Source organism: Puntigrus tetrazona, chromosome 16, assembly GCF_018831695.1.
Source record: "Puntigrus tetrazona isolate hp1 chromosome 16, ASM1883169v1, whole genome shotgun sequence".
Classification (NCBI taxonomy): domain Eukaryota; kingdom Metazoa; phylum Chordata; class Actinopteri; order Cypriniformes; family Cyprinidae; genus Puntigrus; species Puntigrus tetrazona.
In genome coordinates this window covers 21,315,773-21,333,469 of record NC_056714.1, presented here as the reverse complement: position 1 = coordinate 21,333,469, position 17,697 = coordinate 21,315,773, and the positions used below count along the sequence as shown (strand labels likewise).

Sequence of the window (17,697 nt, the reverse complement as noted above, 5' to 3'; positions counted from 1 at the left end):
TTACAAGCCTCAACATTAATGCAGTCCCGCACAACCACAAGGCCTACAGGTTCTGACTGACAGGATGTCACAGCTGACAGCTCACTGACTCACACACATTCGCGCCTCCACCTGCCTGTCTGTACTCTTTACATGATGCAATCCTCTACCCAGATGTCGCGCTATAAGCTTCTTTGCATCATCATCTGTACTCTTGATATCCCTCCACCCTAACAGTCACACATGGGCCTTATGTGCTTTAGATGCGAAGTTTCAGTCTGCCTTTTCGTTTTCAACTTGATTTGCATTAGATATCGCATAGGACTCTTAATATGCTGCCTTGTGATTACAGATGCTATCAGACCATTTGCTTTCAAGTGAATTTTGCTCACGGGGTCAGATGCTTGACATTTGCGTCCGTGCGCATACGTTTAAATTTACAAATGCATTCCGGCTGATTTGTCCTTCAGTGTAGTGCTTCTTTTGTAACGTTTGTGACGATACGGATGGCATTACAACTTGAAATTGCTGTATACTAAAAATTTAGATACAAATTTAAACCACAGTTTAAGTTATGCACATTTCGAGTTCAACTCGATTCACAGGTATAGCTCCTAACCTTTCACATTTCTAGGGGCCTGTTACCAAATAAGCCTGGTTTATTTCAGTTAGTCAGATTTATTGTCAATCAATCAATTACCTTTATTTATATAGCATATTGTGTCAAAGCACTGAAAAGTATCAGATTTGCAAAATAGAGTGTCAGTAATGTGTAATGATCATTTTCATCTAAAGGCATTTCATCATTGAATGCAGAGACGTCGTTGTCCAGATCAGCTCCGATTCAATAGTCTTCTGGTCTCCGTTGACGATCAGGCTGTAGACGTTATCTCTTGGTGGGTGCTGATCTTCCATCTGATGTGGATACGGACTTAGAAACAGAATAAGAAAGAAACAGACTGATATTAGCGTAGATGCTATTCTTTTTATGATGTAACGAGTACACTGTGTGTTATGGGAAGTGTTCCCGGTTCCGGCTGATCTAATTGCTGTCCGTTCCCCTATTGCCAGTTTATTTCAGGATAAGTCAGACTAACTGAAATATGATTTGAAAGTCTGATTTGTTTTATGGAACAGACTCCAGAAAGTGCGCATCCGGTTCTCCATTTTGGGGCCGCTGCAAGTTTATGCAATGTGTTTGATTTTTCAGTCTTTGTTTAACCTACGTGTCCGGTATAAACCAGGTTATTTCAGAGATCACGACTGTGTACGTAGTGCTTTTCGTGATTAAACTCTTCGTCACGCTCCCCTATTGACTTTTAGCTGCGTCAAAAAGGATTCTGGGAGATGAGTTGCATCATCCGTGGACCCTTGTATTACAGCAAAGAATGACTCACAAAAAGGTTGCCACAGAGAATCTGGACCTGTAGAAAGACCACCACACAATCTCCCATCCATTTGTGAGATACTATGGTGTTACTATCCCTCACAACCTTGTATTCATTAGCTCATTTTATGTCAAATTAAATGACTTGACTATGGTTTATTGCACAACAGGTTTGATACATGCCCTAAAGATTAACAGAATTACATCAGAGAGTGGACCTCTGAACAGTGGATAATATGCTGTGAAATCATATGAACATAATGGACAATATGTTCTGTTATGGCAGGGCTTGATAAGAATCAGTTCAGACAACAGATTGGAAATCTTAATGCTAGTTAGGCATGCATTTAGTTCAGATTTTATGATCTTTGAGCTTTTAATAATTTATTATCATATAATAATCTCTTTTATTTAAAAAAAATGCTCAGAATATAAATAGCATGCAATGAAATCTTATTGGTTCGTTCAAAAAGTCACTTTTCCTAATAGTCAACAAACACTGATTTTTAAGTGTTCTGACACCCCTTTAGACAAGGCCTGTCGAGGTCAGGCTTATCTTTATGGTTTAACTCAGAGTACGCAGGTGTGGCCTTGTTTTGGAGGGTAAATAAAGGAAATATCCAGAAACAGAAGAAAAACACGATGACAGCGTATGAGAACGCTGATTCACTCTCACGTCATCCTACAGGGGGGAAATGGAGGGTTGCAACATGTTTATCCAAGAGGAGAACTGTACCTACTGTACATAGACTAATGTTGCGGTCTGAAAAAGTGCAAGGGAACTAATTGGATAGGAAGTGAATTTCCAAACAAGGAAAGAAAGTAAAAAAAATGTTCCCATCCTGAATAAAAAGATCATCTGTCTCATTTTGAGAGAAGACAGGACAAAGGGTAAAAGTGCTATTTTGAGCAGGACTGCAATTTGTATCCTCAGTTATGCAGTATATATAGTAATAAAATATATGCCATAATTTATTTGAAATACATTCGTACTAAGTATGCTTCAAATCTTTAAAACATTTACATTACTGAAATAAAATAATGACAAAACTTTATTTGGAATGTTTCTTTATTGCACAATGCGCATTTCTTAACATTATGCCTAACGTGTTTTATTATCACTAGCTATTCATAAGGGTCAATTGTTAAATATTATCGATATAGATTAATGTAACTATCTGAAAAGATGGCTGATGCAATAACATGTTTAGCTTGCTTCAGTAAATTAGCTGTCTCACCAGGGAAAGTCCTTTTGTTCAAACTAGTCATATAGCGGGCCTCTCCTAGCAAAACAGTCTTCTTGAATACATCCATCTGAGCTGTGTTGAAGGGGGTGGGGTGCTTTGTTCCAAAAAAACAGTGACCTACATCTAAAATGGGGAGAATTTTGATGTTTTGTCACTCAGTGAAGAGCTAAAAGAATATACCATCTGCAATTTACCCCAAATGGCAGTTTTATAGACTAAAGATGCGCTTGTTAGGCTATTGATTGGTCAGTCGTGCAATATGTGGTCAGATATTCGAAACTACATTTTATGTCCATTTAATGGGTAAGTAAATGAATGCATTTTTAGGATGTTATGGGTAACGGTGACCAGCTGATTGTATATAATCTTTTAAGAGTTTGTTTAGTTGGATGAAAACTGTGTAAGATACACATTAACATAGTTAAAAAGTTTTTTGAGCCATCAGAATGTTTTAGCACTGTCTGGTTGAAGATAAACTTCATGAAAGAATTCCAGTCATTTCAGTTATGTAATGAAAATAGATTCTTCCGAATGATTTTACAGTTCCGTTTTCGGTCAACTTTTATCACTTACATGATCCTGCTCGGTCAGTAATGCCTCGAAAGTTAAGGCAACAATACGTGAGGCTTATACATTCGTCATATTTTTTAAAGAATATTTTCAAAAAACTTTTTACAACCCGACAAATAACGAGTGACACTCCTTAACATGGAGTGCTCTGCCCGGTCTTGCCTTTCCCGGGATGAGGTCACGTGCGTTGGTGACAGTCAGTCATAGTCAGGGGAGCCATTTCATTGGCTGAGAGGGTTCCTACAGGCCCCGCCCATAGGCTGTCCTCAGCTACGTAACGACCGATCAGCTGTTAATTTTCCACAACAATAACAAAGGGAGCAGTTGAGACCTCGGAGAAGAAACGAAAGAACAGACTAGCAAAACTCCGAACTAAAGGGTCCAGAAACTTTTAATTTCTTCCGGGAAGAATTGTATTTATATATTTTTATACATCGCACGGCGAATAATCTACCTCAAGCCACTTGAAGTGATCTGTTTTTGTTCTTGAAGTCAACCCTCTTCCTGTTTACATTACTTTTGCCGCAGGTGAGTTAAAACCTCTTTGTTGCGGATCCGACCGACATTGCGCTTTAATGCGTTATAAAAACGTCTCGGACTTAAAGAATACCGTGCGTGTATTATGCGTGGATGTGTCAAAATGAGTTGTGAAAAGAAAAAAATAATAATTTTGGTCGAACGCGTAAATGTTAAAAATGGAATAAAAAAAATGCGTTTACGTCTATCGACATTCTGCGTAGCGCAAACCTGTCGAAGCCTGCCGGCGATTTGATATGTTCATTGTTTCTGCAACGCGAGCGTGTTTGGATTTTAAGGATTAAGCTTTGTTTAGCAGAGTCGGTTGAAGCGTTTGGGTTCGCGGTCCGCCCAGTCAGTCGGTGTAGTGTTACACTCAACCCTCCCCTCTCTGAGAGCGGGTCGATAACCCATCGTATATGACAGGCAAATGCAGCTTTCTTGTGTTTTTGCACCCGTACAATTATTCGGATTGTGATAAGCTCGACGGTGCCTGCTTTTTCAATGCGTGGGTGCGTCATTAATATTAATTTAGCAGTCTGTGATAACGGCTGTCTTCATAAATATAAGGTATTGTTTTGCTGCGCGCTTCCACGTTAAATGTTGATCTCCTTTTGATCCTTTTTGCACCCGCAGTTTGAACGATTTCGGTAAAGGATCACTGAAATGTGTGCAGTGTTCAGTTTTGGGCCTGCAGAAATAAATAAAGTAGTAATAATAATAAAAACTTTGAAAAAAAATTGCCTTTATAGGATGGTGTTATGTAATTGTACAATCAAATAGCTGCTGTAAAGAACTGCTTAAATCAGTTATAAATGGTTTTCACTGGTTTCAGAAGGTTTTTGGTCAGTTTCCACCAGGTCTGGTGGGGAAATCTGGTAAAGATAGTTTTGCCCTGGCTATGATCCAAACGGAGACAAAAAGTTTTTATTATTATTTATTATTTTTTTTAAAGGAAGCGCAGTTCTGATATGCACATATACACAAATTGTAGACGTTTTGTGTTTAAATTCAGTTTTATGTCAAGTTAACGTCTTTTAAAGATGTTTTTTTTTTACAACAGCAGAGAGATGAAATGGGAGTCTGTTGACCGTTGTCCTTTGTGGAATTTGTATGTAGTGAGGATAATGCAGTATATTATATAATATATAATGAAAAACCAAGTTGATACATAATAGTGTTCTTTTTTACTTTTAAAAATGTCTCCTACACTCCTTTCCTCCGAGATGCTGACACAAAGGCCATCCCGGTCCTACTTATCTCTGCTTGTCAGTCTGTAATCCTCTTTTTGGGGGGTTCTGACGGGTGCTTATTATATGTATGTGACCCCATTATAGCCCCCACCCCCCTAAACACACAAACAAAGAGTGCTGCCATGACTATATGAGCAGGTGGAAAGGAGTATGAATTGGTTGTCTTGTTTCAGTGATGTAGTGGGGTGAAGAACAGCTTGTAGCCCTTCACTTCACAGCTGTCTCTCTTTGTTGTCACAAGCAAAACAACGGATAAAGGTACCCTCATGAGTCACAGTCCTGAAGGAGGCTGGGTGTATCTGTACAAAGATCAGTTTTCATAGGCATCAGCTTCGTGAGAAGAGGACTGACAGTATCTGTAACAGCAGAGACACTTTAGAGCGCTTTGTTTTGGCTGGTCTGCTCTCAGGAAGATCCGTCTGTATTTTATGACCTGTAATTTATGGCTAATCGCAGCAGAACGTGACCGAAACAGGAAATGTTCTGTACTTGAAGGCTGGTCAGTTTTTTTCGTGTACATTTTGCTTAACAACACGGTTATCTTCTTGCTTGTCCTCCAGGGCTTGTTTTTGCACAATCAACAAGAGCTATGGCTGATCTTCATCAGGTGTTCCTCGGCTGAGAAGGAGTAACTAATGCACTTCAGCACCTTTACCAAGATCTCAGTGAGCGGCTCCCGCAGCTGATGACCAAAGAGCCCGGCCCTCGCCCACTCCCAGCAGGACCATCCAACCTCGCACCTCTGCCCCGGACAGCACCATGTTCCAGAGGTTCACCAGCATCTTGTTTGGAGACTCCCTGGAGGAGGGCAGTGGATGTCCTGTGGATCCAGACTTCAATGAGAAGGAGGAGGACGATGAGTGGATTCTGGTCGATTATCTAGGTGAGGGATCTTTCTTGCATTTCCTGTTTTTGATTAGTGAACTGAAATATGGATCTTGTGTAAGATCCCTAAATGCAGAAATGAACAGGCAGTTTGCATCAAAAGAACGAGGGTGCTGTACTCTCAGCATTTCAAGCAATTGCAGCCTTTTTAATGCGTGTTTTCTAATTTTATTGTGGACACTGGTGCATGTTATTCTAATTGCAAAGTGTCTTCAGAATCATTCATTAAAATGTGCTTGCTCTTCCTTTGAATCAACTTTCTGTTTCAGCTGATGTCAGGCCATGCCATCCATTTAAATAATATTGAAGTCGGCGTGAAATGAACATAAAGCCTGCATGAAATTGATCAGATCAATTTCCAATTTATATAGACCGTACACAGAATATCCCATTTTACTCTAAAATTTGTTCAGTGATAGAAGGGCTTGCAAACTGCATTGCAAACTGGCTATGCAGACGTCCTCTTATTCATGAGACGACCCTAGATCACCTCTGCTAATACTGATGACTTGGTCTGCAGGAGCCATATTACAGATTCTCTAACCCCTGGCACGGATGCGATAACCTCATTAACATGATGCCTCTCGTATAAGCTGCCTGCCCAAATACAGGCCTTCTCATATTGTGTATGTGTGTGAATATTTCAGGTGCAAGGCAATCTAGATGGTCCAGTTCCCTGTTTTAGGGCAGGGGGTGACAGACATGTTTATGGGCAATGCTGCTTTTAGCCTGTCAGACAAAAGTGTCTATGGTGGGGTCTACGATAAAAATAGGACAGATTAAGTTACCTTTTATGAACATAAAGCACCCTTGAACACGGAACGATTACAAGCATCAATCGTTCGGCCGGTGTAGACAGGAAGGGTACAGAGATTAAAACATTTCTCTTGTTTCATAACCATATAGCTTGAGGGAAGTAAGTGATTATTTTCCCATCACGGTCAGAGGATTAAAAGTAAACTGGCTGCTCGGGGACATTGAAGAGTGCCGTAAGAGGGTTAAAAGCCTTCTTAACCAGCCGAGTTGAGAATATGTTTGATGTCATCTGGCAGGACGCTGCAAGGCTACAGATAAACAAGGTGTGGTTCTGTGCAAGGGAAGTTCTGTGTGTGCTATAACGCCATGTTGTGGGTGTGGGAGACTCTAATCACTAGTTGGGCTTGTGTTACATTTGGTGTAAATACAAGGCGTTATCACTCATTTCAAATTTGTCACATGACCTTAATGTGAAGGCTGTCAAGTGTTCGGTCGCTTCAAGTTATATGACACTGCCCTCTAGAGGACACCGATTGTGCGGCGTCTCAGAGGCTCTGCCCAAAAGCCAGCTGTTTACACCATTTCTGGTTACCTGCCAGGAACCACGAAGAGTACAAATAGAAGTAGAGTTGTGTGCAAAATATTTACTCTCTCAGTTTCTGTCTAAACATGTGAGTTGTTTTCGATAGAACTGGTGATATTTAAATTATACAGACAAAGCTATCTCAAAACATGTTCGGGTTTCGGTTGGTTTTTCAGCATTCCAAGTTACTTGGTGTGATATTCTACACTCTACATATGAAATATAGGCCTAGTAGTACATCATTGTCAATGGGATTTTTTTTCTTCACCTCATTGTATTAGCTCTCAGAATTCACCGTGAAATTAAAATGTACAGTTTCTAAATTTTATTGAGTACTGCAGTGATGTGCCATCATTACTTTTTTTGCTCAAGAAGCAGTTTCACTCGCATAAGGGAAGACAATTTTCAATTTCATGCTGAATTTGTGCTTTCATGAATAGTGTATAGGAAGCCACGTAGTAACATCTTCTCTGTTCTCTGCTCCTGTAGCGAAGGCCTGCTCCAGTGCGTGTGGAGATGATCTGGTGGAGGGGTGCTCTGACGATGTCGCTCCTCTGGACTCTCCCGTGCGCTGCTCCTCCTGCTCCTCTCTGGATTCAGCGACAGACACTGACGCAGAAGACGGCAACTTCTTGCGTCTCGAGGCGACATGTGGGCTTGAAGAGAGCTGGTTCATTACCCCTCCGCCTTGTTTCATGGCTGGAGGCAGAGCCCCGGTCCTGCTGGAGACCAGTCCTCTGGAGAACCTTCTGATCGAGCATCCCAGCATGTCCGTGTACGCTGTTCACAGCCCCCGTCAACGACCTGCCAAGGAAGGCACCCGTGAGCCATCGATTTTAAGGTAAAGGGCAGATTGAGAGTTTTGTTTGTGAGTGTTAATGCACATCCAACCAATTGTTATCACTGAATAAAACCCGTTTGTACCTTATGGTATCACCCCAATGATCGTGCCCTTTTTTTTAAAAGCGTATCACTCTGATGGGGTTTATTTGGGGCTAACTACTGTCTAGATGTACGTTAACTTGCTTACTACATGGCTACTTGCCATATAACTTTCTAAAAAATTTCTAAAGACTTTATTGAGCCGAGACAAAAATATTTAGGGGTATTGTACAATCATACAACATATTACATGGCATTTTGTTTGTCTTTGCAGATCTGATGTTCAGCGCCGGCCCAGTCATCCTTCTGCCTGCTACGCAGCCGCTCTGGTAGCTGCTCACGCCGGGTTTCTGGAGCAGACCAAGAACGTCCGCTTGGCCCAGCGCATCCGTGAAAACGTGGAGCGCCAGCAGCTGTCCCGCAACGCTCTCCGCCGCCTCAACCTGCTGCGCGATGGCGGAGCCAGACAGGCCAAACCCACCGGAGGCTACGTTCACCAGCCGGGCCAGAGGCAGTACAACTACTGAGACGGTCCCCACTGCACTCCCCCGTCCTCCCCTGCACACCACCCCTTCCACACTGGGAGAATTGGTCTTTCGCCAGAAGGAACGGAATCCTTCAGAATCAATGCCATAGGTCACTTTACTTCACGGCAGGTTCCACTCGACCTGAATGTGTCTGCATCGTGTTTCCTTTATAAGCTCCATCTGGTTCTGTCTTATGTTATATGTCATGAAGGTTGAATAACCAAGTGTTTTGTTATAGTGAGCACGATGTTGTAGTGCTCTGTTGGAGCATGTGTAGGCAGCTTGGCACTTTCAATGCCTTTAACTTGTTGTCTTTGCTTTTTTTTTTTTTTTTTTTTAAGCCATACTAAGTTCAATCACACCAGTGATTAAATATTCAGCAGCACTTTTCTGGTTAGGAAGGAACCTGCCTGTGATTCTGTAGATCAGTGCTTTCTTCCTTTTTTTTTTGTCTCTTTTAAAATATACTGGGTTTATTATCACTAAAAGCCTTGTTTCCATAGTAGATTTCAAAGTATGTAAAATATATTTAAAAAAAAAAAAACCTCCAAAATATTTTCAAAAGAAAAAAATATTGAATATATTACATATCAGTATGAAGTTGATAAGAGTGTATGTTATCTGCGTAGATAGATATGTATGTAAGCAGTTTTTCCTATTTTTAGTGACTGATTTGATGTATGACTGTGTAGTGCTAATTTTCCAACAGGTGAAAAACAAACAAAAAAAGACATCAAGTGTTGTAATGTTAATTTTCATGTTTGCTCTATATCTGCAGTACATGTCTCAGGGTCATCACTGTTCACCTTTTGCTCTTTGCTAAAAATGCAGATTACTTGCAGACGGTAAATTTGTCTCTGTACATACTGGAGAACCTCTAACGTGCGTATGTTACCTTGTGGAAATATTTGTAATTGATGTAAATCTTTAACATAACGTGCGTCTCACACTTTGAATGAAAGCTTGCTCCTCCGAGGACTGTGAAAACAAACTCTTTCTCTTAACTGACTGTTAAAGCCTTTGACGGAGTTAAAGTTTTTTTTTTTGACTAGTTACACATTATATTTGCTGAGCGAAATATTTAAGTAGCAACAGACTTAAAATTCTTTGTAGGTTATGTTTGTTACTCTTTATTCCTTTATCACTCATGACCTGGTGTTGTAAATTTCCGATGACACTGCCAAGGTAAATGTCTCCCCTAAACGAATGGAACTGAATTCAGTAACTCTGACATTCAGTCGAATGCATTTCACATGCATTAGCAACTCAAGGAAAACACCTACAGCTTTTCTTCTTTCGCTTGCTGCAGTCTGTGTTGAGCAGTATATTGCATTTTCTGACATTTTTCTCTGTGGACGAAGGGAATGGAAGGGACATAAGGTGCTCTTCATATTCCTTGAGTAATACTGGGGAGGCCCTCTTTCTCTATGTCAGTAGATGCCTGATATTTGGTATTCATAACAGGGATTTCATTTTGCCTTGAATTGCATTTGGGGATCATGTGCCTTCCAGGTGAACAGTATGACAATGCATCCGTGAAGAACTTGAAATTTGTCCAAAGGGACACAAACAAATGTAATTTTACTATGCACAGAGGATTACCTTGTCTCTGTGAGCCACTTGCTCTGTCAACTTTTACACGAAATGTAGCAAATGTTTTTTTTTTCCTGTGTTTAATGTGTGAAGAAAATTCTCTGTGGCATTGCTAAGTTTTAGACTATGCTTCGGTTGATTTATTTTTTATTTTAGTTTACTGGAATAATACAGCACTTTGCCAAAAGTGTAGGGTTTTAGCATTACTTAGCATTGTTTATTTATCTTTTTCTTGAACTGATGTGTTTTGGATACATGTCATACACAGACTGTTTTATATGAGTAGTATAATTTGCAAATAAATTGTTCGTTTCATATGTCTCAAAACCAACTATTTGTCATTATGTATACTCCCTTCTCAATAAATGTTTTAATACGAAACGAAGATTTCTCCCTTTTTTGTTATTAAGCAGAAATGTTAAGAAAAGTATTTCCGACTAGGTAGGTGTTTGCATGTTCAGGCATCATGTGTAAGTTATACTGTAACTTAATCACTACACCAAATTATAATGAAAGGTTTCCACTCATGAACCCATACCAACCTGTAACTCAACCTGGCTAATCTCTAAAGAATCCCAAGCCATGATTACTGCAAGCCTATTATTCATTGTACCAGTGTGGGTATTAACCTTAATAAAGTAGATTTCTAACTGTACCAGTTTAATCATGCCTTCCTTGTTTCTCTGTTTGATTCATTGGTGCATTTAGAAGTAACCCATACAGTCAAAGATATATTAAAAATGCTATGGTAAAAATGTCAGTTGTAGTTTGTGTTAGAGAACATTTAATATATTTTATGATGTTGATTTCTAATCTTGTTTTATCTTACAACCTGACAAATTAAATTAGAATTAAAATTAAAATTATACCATATTTGCTTTTTTTTTAAATAACTTTTTAATTGCTTTGTTTCTTGATATGTACATGACATATAATATTTAAATTAATACGTGGGTGACACTGTTATATATGACCAGGCAGGGAGGTTTAATGTTATTTCCTCACAAGCTAAAATGCATTTCAATAATTTTTTTGATAAGAAAGTTAAGTTTTTGTAACTACTGTACGAATTGTTTGGAAGGGTCAGTGCCTCGGAATTGTAACTGTAATGTTAATACAAAATAAAACGTTTGGGATGTCTGAATTTGGAAGACATGTTTTTCTACATTGCACGTAGCAGTATTTCTCCTCACCCCGGATGTGACGTAACATACGCAAAACAAAAGGGTGAGCGGGATTTCTGTTTGATGAATTCGCGCCGCTTTCACATCCCTCCAAAAACTGTTCCCGGGGTTTTGTAGTTTTTTTTAATAAGGTTTATACAATACATTTTACACAGAGCTGTTACATTGATACTGTATCGACAGACCTTGTATATAATATATACAATTTATATAGTATGCCGGGTGCAAAAGCGGTAAAATGTATGTTAGCTTGTTCATGTCATTTTTGTTTCATGCTCAGATTAAAACAACAATGTAACCAGTTAGAAGATATACAAACGCCTTGTCACAAAAACTGAGCGTGATAGGCAATTAGAGAATCAGTGTCATTTCTTTAAGAACAACAACAGATAATGCTTTTGATTGATAAGTTGGCATCTATGCTTGTGTAATACAACTAATATTATGATAAGATTAATGATAAACATCGTTTTCGATAAGATTGTCATTGCCTGTCAGAATAAGAATCCTCTCACGGGTTTGTTTACAAGAGCACGTTGTTTCTCACAGAATATCCACGATTGGTCAGAGCGATTCAAACCCCGCCCACTAGAAGCTGTCAAACTAGGAAGCGTCTCCTCGGAGTCAAAAACTCTTCGTTATTGCACACAAACGCGACTTTTAACATACAGACCTATTCGCATATGGTGCGTTAGGTCCTCGAGCCCCGGATCCGTTTGACCGGGAAGGCAGGAAAGCGCGTTTTTTACATATTTAAACCAAAGGTCGACGCGGCTAAACGCAAGTCCGTAAACCACAAACATTCCCGTCTGTTTCTCACGGACAGTCGACGTTATCGTGTCTAATTCCGTGTATATGCTTTTAAACCATTACAAAACACTACGTTCGGGCATTTTTAGCCCCCAGACACAACGTTATGTATCGCTTTTAGGGCTGTTTTTAAAGTCTCAAAAGAGCTCAACGCATGCGCAGTAGCCGTGAACCGCTGGACTATATAACGCTTGGCGCCATCCATTCATTCATTCGCACTGAACACTGCGGTAAGGACGCTTACTTTAGCCTTCTTTCACCTGCAACCCTTCTTAATTTAATTTTACTTCGCTAAAATCCTGTCGCAAACATGTTTTGGAAGATACAGCGTTGCTGTTTTACGTTGTTTCGCCTTTAAAACGGAAGCGCGACCCTTTTAACTTAACCACGTACGTTGCGACTAACGTTAAAGTCGAAGATCCCCCTCGGGACCCCTTAAATCGGCGAGTTTTAGCTGGATTATTCAGGCGGGAAGCGTAATCGGTGTGTTTAGAAGTATCTTCTGGGCAAAAGTTTGATGTAATGTCGACCTCGGAGGGGGGATGTTACTGAAAGTTAGCCAGCTCTGCTAGGCGCCAGATTAGATCCTCGTATGTACGCGGACGCGCGTTTGTTAACTCTCTTCGAAACTGGGAAAATAACTGATGTTGTTAAAAACGATACAGGCTTTCCACACGCCAAAGAGTTACCCTAACCGCATTTTCGGTTAAACCGGTGTTCGATGCGTTTTAAATACACCTTCGACGGGTTTTTGTGTCGGCGCAGCTGCCGTCTCCCGCTTCATGTAAATTGGCGCGGACTGTCCTTTCATAAACCTACAGAACTGGATCATGTATTTCTGGTTTTAGTAAAACACCAGATGATCACATCGCTGCTTGTGCAGACTGCGTTCATCCTCCGTGCCTTTCGACTTTCAATTATTTTTAATTCGCACGAATTTATTAAAAAAATCGCTGTAAGTGTATCTACTTATCTCTGGTCAAATGGCTGAGGCTCGAGTGTTTATTGTTGAGCCTTTTTGCACGTATTACTCCTTTAATGTTTTTATTATTATTTTATAAATACGTTATAGACGTGTAGCAACTACACTATTGTTAGTTTAGGCTGAAAAAGTGCTGATTATTACGTGTAATTTTAACGCTGCGACGTTACGTTTGTTTCACAGGAACAGGAGAAAAGCACACCATTTGTTTAGAAAATGTCAAGACGCAGGTAAGAATTATTTTCTTTCGTCGAAAACTTGACTTGGCCGACCCTTGAAGATCCTACTTATATTCCTTTGTTACGTTTGTGTTTGAATAGTAGTCGCAACACATTACAAGAAAGAAATGAAAACGCACCAGAGCAAAATAAACCGCAGAGGAAAAGGAAAAGCGAGGTGAGATTACAATTTATTTTGAAAAAAGAAACAATTTGCTGAAACGGTGAAGTATTTTCTTCGGAATATACACGCATATCTAAATGTCATAATTTTTTTCAGCAGTGCAATAGAAGAGTACCATCAGCATCTAAGAAACAGCACTATGAAATTCAGGTGAGCTGATATGTATTTTTTTACCAGCATTACGCTGCGTTTATTTATTATTATTATTATTAAACCGCTAAAAGAGTCAAATTGTTTCTGTTTAGTATGTATTAAGTTTGTATGGAGATATCCGAGCAGTCTGTTTATTATGCAGTAATTCGGTCACGCGCGCTAATGATGTCACCGGGATAATCAGCGCGCGCCGTGACGTCACGCGCAGAACCTCCCGCTTTTATTTCCTTTATTCAGCAGCCCGCAAAAAAAAAAAAACGTAATTAGATCACTGAAAAGTTTAGTAATGTGCGTATGACCTCTAGTACTTTTAACGTTTTGTTTTGCAGCAGCTGTATTAATTTTGTTTAATAATCACAAAATGTTTACTGAAAGGATATTTCTTTTAAAGCCATGCTAAATGTTAACTATGTACTGTGTGTCTTCTGGGGCGGACCTGTTCTTATTCGTGCTTAATGTGAATTTAGTTGGCTGAGTCGGATTCGTTTCTTTTTCTAGAACCGGTGTTTTGAAGGCGATGTTAGTCCCAGCGTGTTAATCGAGACTCCTCAGAAGGAGGTTCATCAGGACGCCGCTAATCTTTCTGGTTTCAAGCGCTTCAGATTCAAGAACCTCTTTGTGAAACCCTCTCCGCTGCCATGCCTCAGGTAACCCACGATCACAGCGTCTTCTCCTTTGAAAAGGGAAAGATGATAACAAAACCGAAGTCCCTTACAAATAATACTTGATATGTTATTATTATTTAAACTAATCCAGAATCATAGTGGCTTAATTTATATGCAACCACTACTTCAAACATTTCCTGAGTTATGTAATGCTCATGGTCACTGTTTCTTATAATGCTAATTCGCCGTTGTCCTGTCAGCTGGGCCAGTTCAGATGACGTGTGGATAAAGATGCTAAACAAGGAGCTGAAATACGTTCACGACAAGGGCTTTATGCAGCAGCACCCATCCCTGCAGCCTAAAATGAGGTCCATTCTACTGGACTGGCTCATGGAGGTACGCTCGCGTTTATAAAGGGCTTTTGGTCTTGTCGCCTGATTGTTTGTTTAATCTGATATCAAATTCTTTTCTGCGCAGGTCAGTGAAGTTTATACTCTCCACCGGGAGACTTTTTACTTGGCTCAGGACATCTTCGATCGCTTCATGCTCACTCAAAAAGACATTGGCAAAGATCAGCTGCAGCTCATCGGCATAACCTCACTCTTCATAGCCTCAAAGATAGAGGTACTTCATCTTCAGCTTCAACTGGTTTTCACAGAACTAGGATGTTTTAGAAACACAACACAAGTCATCTGAAACATCAGTGCCACTTTTCCTCAAATTACATTTTTTTTTGACAGGAGATTTACCCGCCGAAGCTCCAGGAGTTTGCTTACGTGACGGACGGAGCCTGCAACGAGGAGGAGATTCTTTCTAAAGAGCTTGTGATCTTGAAGGCGTTGAAGTGGGAGCTCTGTCCCGAGACGGTCATCTCGTGGTTGAAGCTCTACTCCCAAGTGGACTCTTCGAAGGACGATGCTAATTTCCTCGTTCCTCAGTTCTCGCAGGAAACCTACATCCAAATCACGCAGGTGAGAATTGGGCTCTCTTTGGAGGTAAACCTGTAGATGGCCGTCTTGTTATCTCGATGCCTCTTCTGACCTCTGAATCTTCTCTGCAGTTGTTGGATCTCTGCATTTTGGACGTTGATTGTTTGGATTTCCAGTACGGAGTCCTCGCTGCTGCTGCCTTTTGTCACTTTACTTCTTTTGAAACGGTCCATAAAGTATCAGGTGAGTTTTCTGATCTCGGGTGTCTTTTCGGGGTTTCCGCAGCTTTTAAAAAGATGTTTTATCAATACACAAATGAATTCCTTCAAAATTCACGAAGCCATGGTATTAAATGTTATAAGCGCTGCGACGAATGAGCGTCTTCCACAGTATTTTTGCCTTGATTGCCAGTTTTAATATCAAACCCTTAAAATCAAGAGATGCAAAATGAAGATGCCTTTGTTTTCTGAGAAACTGAACATCAGGTTGAGGTTATGCACAGTTTACCCAAAAATTTTAATTCTGTCATTTATTCATTCTTTAGTAGTATGATTTTTTTTTTTTTTCCCTGCTGAACACACAGGAAGATATTTTGAAGAAAGTTTGTAACCAAAACTTTATATTTTTTGCATAAACTTATTTAGGTTACAAACTTACAAGCTTTTATTTTTGGAGTAACTATTCTTTTAAAATAAGCAATAACAAATAACTGGCAGTGTAGTGTTTTTTTTTCCATTTGAATAATTTTCTGACACCGATGGATTTGTCCTTATTTTTAATAATAAAACCTGATCATCTGTTTCACAAAAAGCGATACTAATACTGCTTTGAATTTGAATTAAAAGCACCTTAATTCAACAGTAATTCAAAACTTATACTAATACTCAAGACACATATTTGGGAAGAACATGTGTTTTTTTTTTTGTTTTTTTATATAAATTGTGATCTTTTGACATTTACATTTAGATACCATATAGATGTATAATGTTCCCATAATTTAATTACTGACCTTTTTTTCTTAATTGGGCCTGAAATTATCTGCAGAACCCCCCCTAAGGTTTTTGCATTATTTTGATAGGTTTGTGCTAAGTTTTTCTTTTTTCTTGCCCACCAGGGCTCACATGGGACAGCATATCAAGCTGTGTGCGGTGGATGAACCCGTTTGCCCGAGCGGTGCGTGAATGGCCCAGGCCGCAGCTGAAGGACTTCAAAAAGGTGGCGTCAGAAAGTCGTCACAACGTACAGACCCACGTGGACTACCTGGCCATGCTGGTGCGTGGTGGTTTTTTTTGTAAATCGTCACCTCAATCAGGTTTATTTCAGATTTCCTGTTTTAACGCATCCTTTTTTTTGTGTATGTGTTGCTCTTTAGAGTGAAGCACATGACCGGCAGCAGGACAGCTTGGATAGGATGTCTCCGCTGGCTGTGGCCGGGATACTGACCCCTCCTAAAAGCACTGAGAAACCTGCTAACGCCTGACGGGTTTGAAGACAACCTTCTGTTGCTAGTCTTTATTTAATTCCATCACAGCCCAGAGATCTAAGAGACCTTCTAGACCAACACATCCAGAGACTTACAGTTGTGTGCTGCATTTAAATATTTTTTTTTTTTGTTGGTCTGTGGGAAACCAATCCAGGCCGTAACACAACAAACATTCAGACGTTGTGTGAAACTGAGGGAAAACCTACGATTGGTTTCCCAGAGCAGTATTTGAAGCACTCAAAAGTGCCTTCCATTTTGAAGAATGGAGTAATATCTATTTTCTGAAGCTAGAAATGAAATGTTAATGATCTCGGACTGAACCTGCTCAAGAGCTCCTGGCTACGTCGCCAGATCAGAAGTCTGCACAGATGCTGCTGCTGCTTCGTGGATCATAAGTTACCATTTTATGTGATGTAAATACAATTTAATTTTATTGTGTGGCTGTGTGTGACGTGAAATGTGTGTTCTGGATGTTGGCGTTAATGTGGTCCAACGCCAACCCAGTGGTGCTAACTGCGCTTGTTAAACAGGACGAGCCTGTACAACCAGCAGAATCGTTCAGATCCTCGTGAACGTCATTCCCAAGATACTCCTGTAAGACTTGACCGTTTTCACCCCTCAGAAGTGAATTTACCAAACTGAATTTAAGAAAACTGCATATTTATTTCATATAGATAGATTTTTCGTTTTAATATTTGAATTGCAATTTCGTTCCTCAATGCCAAAGGCATATTTAATAATTTGAGGTGCTTGCTATTTATGAATTTAAAGTCTTCGTTCGTAGCATAGCTTGAATTAAATTTGACCTGGACTCGAGCCGGTGATAGCTTCATTGTTGATTTTTAAAAACAGTGTAAAAAAAATGTACTATGTAATGTACATAAGATGTATATGTGTACAAAATAACAATTTCAAGACTCTGTAATGTCATTTCCAATGTGAAGTTATTAAAACGTGAAAGAAGATCTTGT

At 39.8% G+C, this 17,697-nt stretch overlaps 2 protein-coding genes across 3 annotated transcripts; both read left to right on the top strand.

The window, feature by feature from the left end:
• Window positions 1-3,478: 3,478 nt before the first annotated feature.
• On the top strand, window positions 3,479-10,559 carry tp53inp1 (tumor protein p53 inducible nuclear protein 1). Its single transcript, XM_043260869.1, has 4 exons — window positions 3,479-3,711; window positions 5,513-5,835; window positions 7,666-8,017; window positions 8,333-10,559. Exons 2-4 carry the CDS (start codon window positions 5,712-5,714, stop codon window positions 8,583-8,585), a joined length of 729 nt encoding a protein of 242 aa, XP_043116804.1. The 5' UTR covers window positions 3,479-3,711; window positions 5,513-5,711; the 3' UTR covers window positions 8,586-10,559.
• A 1,823-nt stretch (window positions 10,560-12,382) lies between these two features.
• Window positions 12,383-17,691, top strand: ccne2 (cyclin E2). 2 transcript variants are annotated; one of them, XM_043260273.1, is made up of 11 exons: window positions 12,383-12,402; window positions 13,338-13,384; window positions 13,475-13,550; window positions 13,656-13,706; window positions 14,208-14,356; window positions 14,575-14,710; window positions 14,792-14,938; window positions 15,055-15,285; window positions 15,375-15,486; window positions 16,358-16,515; window positions 16,616-17,691. In XM_043260273.1, the coding sequence occupies exons 2-11, from the start codon at window positions 13,371-13,373 to the stop codon at window positions 16,721-16,723; spliced, it is 1,182 nt and encodes a 393-aa protein (XP_043116208.1). In that variant the 5' UTR covers window positions 12,383-12,402; window positions 13,338-13,370; the 3' UTR covers window positions 16,724-17,691. The 2 variants fall into 2 exon arrangements, with proteins under 2 accessions (XP_043116208.1, XP_043116207.1); XM_043260272.1 differs by having other exon boundaries at window positions 13,653-13,706.
• Window positions 17,692-17,697: the final 6 nt, after the last annotated feature.